The 8,251-nt window shown below is 39.6% G+C and overlaps 1 protein-coding gene and 1 long non-coding RNA gene across 2 annotated transcripts in view; one reads left to right on the forward strand and one right to left on the reverse strand.

Annotated features, from left to right (window-relative positions):
- Positions 1 to 3,212, reverse strand: part of LOC104966343 (E3 ubiquitin-protein ligase pellino homolog 1-like) — an 8,110-nt gene extending 4,898 nt beyond the window's left edge. Inside the window, exon 1 of the mRNA XM_010795532.1 lies at positions 3,151 to 3,212. Coding sequence (XP_010793834.1) covers positions 3,151 to 3,212 — 62 coding nt within the window. The remainder of the gene's footprint in view (positions 1 to 3,150) is intronic.
- A 4,552-nt stretch (positions 3,213 to 7,764) lies between these two features.
- Positions 7,765 to 8,251, forward strand: part of LOC104965667 (uncharacterized) — a 19,497-nt gene continuing 19,010 nt past the window's right edge. Inside the window, exon 1 of the long non-coding RNA XR_800562.1 lies at positions 7,765 to 7,909. This is a non-coding gene — a long non-coding RNA (uncharacterized lncRNA). The remainder of the gene's footprint in view (positions 7,910 to 8,251) is intronic.

Here is an 8,251-nt window from a genome sequence, read left to right on the forward strand (position 1 = left end):
CATATCTATCAAAGCTCGTCATTAGGGGAGATTCGACGACGTTATTCGGGATTTGTAGAAAGTACGTCGTGTGTAGGAATAATAAGACCGTCAAGTGGTCTTACAGTGTGACAGAAAGAAGAATGCACTGTCGATGTTAAGTATTAAGAAGCTTCCAGGACCACGGAGAGTACTGTCAGGTACTCTTAATCAGGTTGATTGTCTTCAATTAACAAGAAACAAGAAGAAGATCCCATATGTCCTTTACTGTAGTAACTAAAATTGGTTCTGAAGGATTGACGTAATAGACTCCTTTTACAGAGACCCTTAAGGAGACAATCTAACCGTTTCTGATAACTACTAATGGTTTTTCTGAGTCTCCGGAGACATTCAAACAATCCCTCAAAACTCACCTTTTCACTCTTGCCTTCAACTCCTAATCAACTATCCCCTTGCCCTTATTCCTCCTAGCTTAGCACTTTCTACTTTTGTCGTTATTTTGTTTTACTTGCTTGTAAGCGCTTTGAGCACCAGGAAAAGCGCTTTATAAATGTAATGTATTATTATTATTATTATTATTATATATAGTAAGGTCGCAAACACACGCGTAAAGAAACATGAATATGGGAAAGGAACTTTAACATTGAAACTAAAACATTGAATTAGACCATTGAGATTAAAGTTTAGAGCTGGAACAATGCCAATTGTAAACATATTAAAGTTTTAACAATACCTATTTTTCTTCCTGAAACTCTGCAGTAAATCCTCTCTAATGTTCACATTATATGTAGGGTGGGTTTTGTGCGGGTAGTGTGTCCATTCTTTTGGCTTTGATTGATTTAGTTTGGCTTCTGGAAAGGATACAGCATATGTGACATATTTAGTTCTGTCTAACTGTGATACTTTTTCCAATAAACATCATGTGACCTTGTTCATATTCAGAATAAGTATTGAGCCCCAGCTGATGCAACAGGCTTCAGTGTCGGGCAGTTGGCATGGCTTAGCTTGGCATCCTCTTCCTGTCCTCTGCATTCTTCTGTTCCGTGCACAATCACAGAAACACAGCAGATTGTAGATGGAGGACTCTCCTCTGTCTATCTTGGTCTAGACAATTTTCAGCTGGCAGGCACTCAACATCCAATGCCCACAGTTCTTGTCTCTTGCTTCCAGATGCAGCATATACTTGGCAACCTCCCCCACACTGCTGTCAGCTCTCCAAGGGGAAGGAAAGCCATACCCAACCCCCCCTTTTCCGAACCTTCTTACAGACTATAAATATGCCCTTTCAGTACCCACACCAAGCAAATCATTGGTGCAGAAGAAAAACAGGTGTAAAAAAAACAATTCCCTGCCAACGGAAAGATTCACAGTTGCGTATACTTGCCCTGAATACCTTACTGCACAATTAAATCACATTCTGTCAAAGAAGTAAGGTCCTCATGTATGCTTAGACGTTTTTAAAAGAGACCAATATAGTCATTTGTCAAAACGAACAGCATGACTACATTTTGTGTTTGATGTATTATGTCTAAATATGAGGTATGATGAAGTTTAAGATGCAATCCTATAAAAAAAAAAGCAATCTAGTCCTAAGGAATGTGTGGGTCATACGGATGTGGTTTTTTTTTATATCCTGGAATTTTCGGTATTGGTGCCTTTTATATTTTCATGTGTCCTTGTAAACACAAGGTTTACACTGAGCTAGTGACTCCTGATTGGCTGGACTTTTACAATATATGGTGGTAGTGGTTAGGGATGGGAATTTGAAAGCAAATGTATATTCGAATATTTGACCCCCAAAAAAACGGTTAACCGATTAACCGAAATGTACATATCCTATAAAAAAAATGTGGGAAAAATGTTGACAAAAAAAAGAAAAACATTTTAATTTTGAAAAATAAATAAATACATGTTCAAATAAGTATAGAAACCAAGTGGAATTTGTCAAATGTATTGAACTGGTGATCACAATTTGAACAGTTGACAGCTATAGGTCTACAGCTTTCATGCTTAAAACGTAACTTGGTTTTTAAATGCAAGAGGGATCATACACGAACAACATAACGGGTTAGGGTAACGTAACCCTATTACAACAGAGATCAACAACCTATAACAGGGCCATGCACAGAATGCAGCTATTCAATANAATGTCACTTATTTTGTTTGATTTTGACTTTTTTTCTCCAGAATTTGGCTTATCTTTTAAAATCATTTTGTGACATGCCACTGAAGAGACTTGCAATTATTTCCCCTAGACTTCTGCTTTCAGACGTAGTTAATTATGGAGTTATTACCCTATCCGATAATAATCCAGTGCAGAGGCAATAATATAATATACTACATTATTTTATATAGTCTTAAAGTCACAACCGGCCCTTTGTGTGCAACCTTAATGCTGATGTGGCCCGTGACGAAATTGAGTTTGACATCCCTGATTTACGTGTTTATAGACTTTTTACACTATTTTTTGTATTTTTTTATGTCTCGTATAACTATGTTGCATTGTTGGAGGAGCTCTGGTCATAAGATTTTCATTGCCATTTCTACACTGTAGCCTATGTGCATATGACATTAAAACCTTTGGATAGGGCCTCAGGTTGATGTGTGCACCATATTTGTGGCAACACTCCACTTAAAACATCATAGGTATGGCCCTTGAGGATCCTGCAGCTCTCAGGCAGCCGCTGCTTTTGTATCCGTCTTTATCAGGGCTGGACGATCTATAATGGAAAGCCTTAAGCACACGTCCTTATCTCCAGCAAACCTCATTCCACTTAGTCCAGGGCTGATTCTTTCTACGGAGAAGAATGTGAGCTAAGGAGCTGACGTCAGCTACGCCTTGACTTTCAGAAGTTCTCAATGAGTTCTCCTCTGTAGTAGGGATGGGAATTTGAAAGCAAATGTATATTCAAAAATTCGACCCCCAAAAAAACGGTTAACTGAAATGTACATATCTTCTAAAAAAAAAATTTGGGGGAAAAATGTTTACAATTTTTTTATTAAATTTTTTCAAAATAAATAAATACATGTTCAAATAAGTATAGAAACCAAGTCGAATTTGTCAAATGTATTGACCTAGTGATCACAGTTTGAACAGAGGACGGCTATAGGCCTGCTTTCAACTTATTGTTGTTTAGGCTGCCCACTCATTGACGGGGGGCGGGAGCCCACTCGTGAACTGTTAGCGCCGGAACCTCGCATCGGGGTAACTGCGGAGCCCATTTGCGCCGCATTTGGGCATAAGATGAGGTTTGAGTCTGCTTTATCTGCGTGTAGGGAGGGGCAGCAGCCATATCATTAGCTAGAACTAGCTAGATCTGATGGATTTGGACATAAACGCGAGTGAAGTATGTGAGAGAGAGAGAGAGAGAGAGAGAGAGAGAGAGAGAGAGAGAGAGAGAGAGAGAGAGAGAGAACTGTCGTATACATTGAATTATTCCATTTGATCATATGTAATCAACTTAGGCACCCCTCCCAAAAAAAAAAAGAAGAAATTACAATAAAAATATTCATAACTCTTTTTTTGGGAGGGGTGCCTAAGTTGATTACATATGATCAAATGGAATAATTCAATGTATACGACNCACACACACACACACACACACACACACACACACACACACACACACACACACACACACACACACACAACGAGGCCACGCTTTAGTAACTCGTGCGCACGCTTTATTAACTTGTGCGCACGAGAAGGTATCTTGTGCGAACGAGAGAGTAAAACGTGGCCACGTTTTATTTATTTTTCTCTCAATGAACCCTCCAGGGCTCCGTACATTACTAATCAGTCTAGGAGTAGTCAAACAAATGAATATCCAATATGTTTAATGGTTTCAGCCGGTGTCTCTGTGTTTTCCATTCCCTCTGTGATGAGATGCATTCCAATGTCTTCACAGTAGCACAGTGCAAATGAGCTTGGCAACAAATTCCCTGTTACATGAGCTGCAGTCTGCGTTCTTGACAGCTTGTTATCTCTCTGTGTATCTCCATCTAGCTTCGACCTAACACGCTCTTTAAACTTCTTAATGTCCTACTTTTTATATTTTTAGAGTGATATCTTTACATTCCTCTCTCTATTTACAAAATATCAGAAGATGTACAATGTCTGCCTGTTCCTGCTAATCTCTTTAGTTGCCCTGCCTAAATCATTATTATGCATTGACACTTCATCTTGCTTTCTGTTTAAAATATATTAAGAATGTACAGTATAAAGCATAACGAAAAAAGTAAACATAGGTACAATTACAACTATTATTAGGTTAATCAGAAGAGAGGTACAGTCAACCATGAAAAACCTGCCCTGTGATTATCACATACATGTACTCACTGTTCCTTTAGCTAATTGAGTTGTGAGTATTGTTCTTCACGTGTATGTTCACACTCATATCCAGCACACACAATACACATACTGAATGACTCAAATGGGCGTGTGTGTGTGTGTGTGTGTGTGTGTGTGTGTGTGTGTGTGTGTGTGTGTGTGCGTGTGCGTGAGAGAGAAAGATAAATGTATCCCTCTGAGTAGAGAGAATAGAGTTTGATTTGTTTTGTATTCCTTTTATTGTTCTGTATTACTGCTCCCTGGTGAGAAAGAGCGACCATTCCACTGTACACGTGTGTGGTGGCACACTATTTCTAGTAGTCTTTATTTTTATTTTGTTTTTACAAGAACAATTAAATCAGAAAGGACCATGCCTAATTGAAATAAAATACATTAAAATATGTTCTTACTATGTCGTTTTTGCTATCCAGACATACACAATTGCATTTGATGTTTTCTTCATATTTTATGTTCTTACATTTTTGCAAACAGGATAAGAAACAGGGGCCGTATTCACAAAGCATTTTATCTTACCGCTAGGAGTGCTCCTAACTCGCGCTAAAACATTTTACGTAGGAGTTTTTTCTTAAAAGTTATTCACAAAGCCGCTGAGACCTACTCATACTAAGGATAAATCACTAAGAGTGAACTAAGAGTGAACTAAGAGTGACGCGCCGTTGCTATGGATTACGTTGATTCTCGTGCATGAGTTTAGAAGCGGTCAGTACGGTGATTGGTTGTTCAGAGTAGGCGGTCTCGGTGAAACTCATCCGCAACATCCCACAAACGAGCCCACTAAATCACCGAAAAACAAGGAAATAGCCTAGGCTAGAAATGTATTCCTATCAAATAGTTATGGACAGTGCAGTTAGCAGAATACACACATGATGACAAGTTTGTGCAGACCACGATAATGACGTTGTATATGCACGTTAAAGAGAGAGAGCAAACAATAAAAATACGTAAATTGCATTAAATCGAGGAGGCAATTAAAAGCACCCTGCAAACTATTATCCAATGAGCATATTTCCAGCACTTAAACACTTTCAATAACAGCCCATACCGCCGTTCAAGTCCCCCTATCATGATGAATGAAAACAATCTGCGTGTTGATGGAATGTACTTTCTTTCTATTGACGAACACGTCCTCATCTTTTGATGGCGCAATTATTTTTATGTGCGTCCCGTCAATAGCACCGACCGCACCGGGCATACCTGCAATTGCCATGAAGTTGGCTTTGATCCTGTGTAGTTGTTGATTGTGCAAAGGAAACCGGATAAACTGTTGGATGATATGTGGTCTAGAGAGCGCGTTGATGGTTTGGTTTATGGCACAGCTGACTGATGGTTGCGATATTCCTAAATCGTCGGCATTGCAAAGTTGCATTTTCCCTGTTGCTAAATATCGTAGTGTTGCCAAACATTTTATTTCCGGACTAATCGGGTTATTCCTGTTAGTCGGGGATGTTATTGCATCCCGCACTAATTCCACAACAAGTTTGATACCCTCACGATTTAGCCTATATCTCTTGATCAATTCACAGTCTTCCATTGTCTCCAAAACATTTCGTCTCTCAGCCATTTTCAGATTCTTTGTGAATAGGTCTTACTGAGTTAGGAGTCCTCTCGAGGACTTTTAAGCTCTCCCAGACTTAGGTGCTACTTTTAGGCTTAAAATACTTTGTGAATTGCTCTTAGTGAATAAAATTAGGAGTCCTAAATTTAAGACTGACACGCCCATTATGCTTAGGAGTTTCTCCTAAATTCGCCAGTTAGGAGCTACTTTTAGCCCTAAAATCCTTTGTGAATACGGCCCCAGATATCTAGATTCTAGAGAGCATGTACTGAAGGACATGTGTACTGTAAGTTGAATGAAAAGAAAGTAATAAAAAAAACATAGAGTCTGATAAGAACTAAACAGGTGTAGTGAAAGGTAAAATGACGGCAACAAGAGAAATGTGAGTGAATATAAATAGGAGGAAAAATATGCCAGGTGTAGAGGAAAAAGTAATTATGGGATGTTAGGGTTAAAGCGTCTGTCAAACACAATGATGAAAGGACTGAGCACAAGATGAGAGGAGCAAAGACAAGTGAAGGGGAGAAGACCGGCGGATATGGAGGGAGGGGAGAGAAAGGGTGAGAGCACTGTCAGGAATAATTGTGGAACAGGATCTAAAGGTGCTTAGACAATCTGCACCGTGTGTGTATTGATGTAGACCACCGCTGATGGAGCAAACATAGGCAGGAAGAAAAAGAAAGTCATAGAGGACACCAGGGAGAAACTAAACATTCCATGTTTGTCAAACTCTATCCTTCTCTTTTTCAATCAGTCTTACTTGATTGATTGATTAAAAACAACCAACAATGACTTTCCCTTCGGGGAAATAAGTACCTCTCTTATTCATCTGTGTCTCCTTATGTATTAACATTTGTGTTGGGTGCTATAATAATAAATGTAGTTACTCCTTGGGGCCAGTTTCATCTTCTAAACCTCTCAACATCTCCCAATAGCTCAATTAAAATTCAAAAATAGGATGTCAAATGTGTTATTAAAATAAGCTGCAGTCATCCTCAATTTTAAAAGGTTGATATCCATAACAAATTAGTTCTTGATTCAGTGTTGAAGGAACTTGTTTTACTGTCATTAATAATAGCAGTTAAACACTCATGTGTCAGAGCACTGGAGAGCAGACCTACTGTATATCTCTCTCTTTCCATTTTACACACACAAACACATACACACTAGGAGCTGTCAATCAAACACAAGTATTCCCTGTGTGCAATAAGGTTCCAGTATGAAATCCGTCCGGCAAAATCATTTGCACTCTCTTTCAGACTGTGACCTCCAATAAACTCAAACACCCACAATTCCCTATGGCCTCATGTCATGCCTTATTAGCTGCCTAATCCACAGAAAGAAAGAGAGCAAGGGAGAGACAGGGAGCAGAAAGGACATACAATTGCTTAAAAGAGATAGAAAGAAAGAGAGAGAAATGATGCAGGGCAGATAGAAAGAAATTAAAAGGGGATCATCAAACCGTGACACACTCAGAGCACCGTGTGAGCACATCAAGCCAATCAAGTGCAGGCAGGCCAAAGGGGCCACATCATAACTGGCTGGTAGAAACAGGGTTATTGTTCGCCAATTAATGTCGGGGCATGATTGTTTGGCAAGCTTTCTCTCTCTATCTTGTTATTTCTCCCTCTCTCACCCCCACACACTTCCCCTAGTTCTCGCTCGGACTCCCTCTGGTTGAAAAGAAGAAAAAATGAGACAGCAGTGATGAAAGTGAAAAATTGTGCCAACATCACGGTGCTATGGTCCAAGGCTAAAGAGAAAAAGGAAGTGGGCCAACATTGACCATGAAAGGTTTTGAAGGGATCAGTTTTTTTTCCTTCTGAGCAGTCTCTGGAGGTCATCACGAGTCATTACCTGCAAAGGTGCTTCTGGGATGAGGGATAGGAGACCAGGTGCATGTTGCGAACACTTATTGTTACAGTGGAAGAAGGGGGTGGGGGTGTGGTGTCTATAGTCAAAGATTAATCTCGATTGGAGCCAAATTTGACCCAGAGTCACCCACAACAATTCTGCTGGACATGGTCAAATATAAACTAGGTTGGAAAAACAATAGATGCCACCAGTACTAGGGATGGGAACGATTAATCGAATATTCAAAATTATTCAGTTGTTCGAATATGGGAATTTTTTTTTTTTTTGGGAGGGGTGCCTACAGTAAGTTGATTTTATATGATCAAATGGAATAATTCAATGTGTACGACAGTGCCATAGCTAAGTGTGTTAGGTCTAAAGGTGTGTTTTGCTCCACTCACCGGTGCCTCACAGCGGGCCGAGCTGCAGGTGCCGATCTCTCTCTCGCGTCCGGTTATACTTCACTCGCGTTTATGTCCAAATCCATCAGATCTAGCTAGTTCGAGCTAATG

The sequence above is a fragment of the Notothenia coriiceps genome, unplaced genomic scaffold, assembly GCF_000735185.1.
Source record: "Notothenia coriiceps isolate Sejong01 unplaced genomic scaffold, NC01 NC01_scaffold00037246, whole genome shotgun sequence".
NCBI lineage: Eukaryota > Metazoa > Chordata > Actinopteri > Perciformes > Nototheniidae > Notothenia > Notothenia coriiceps.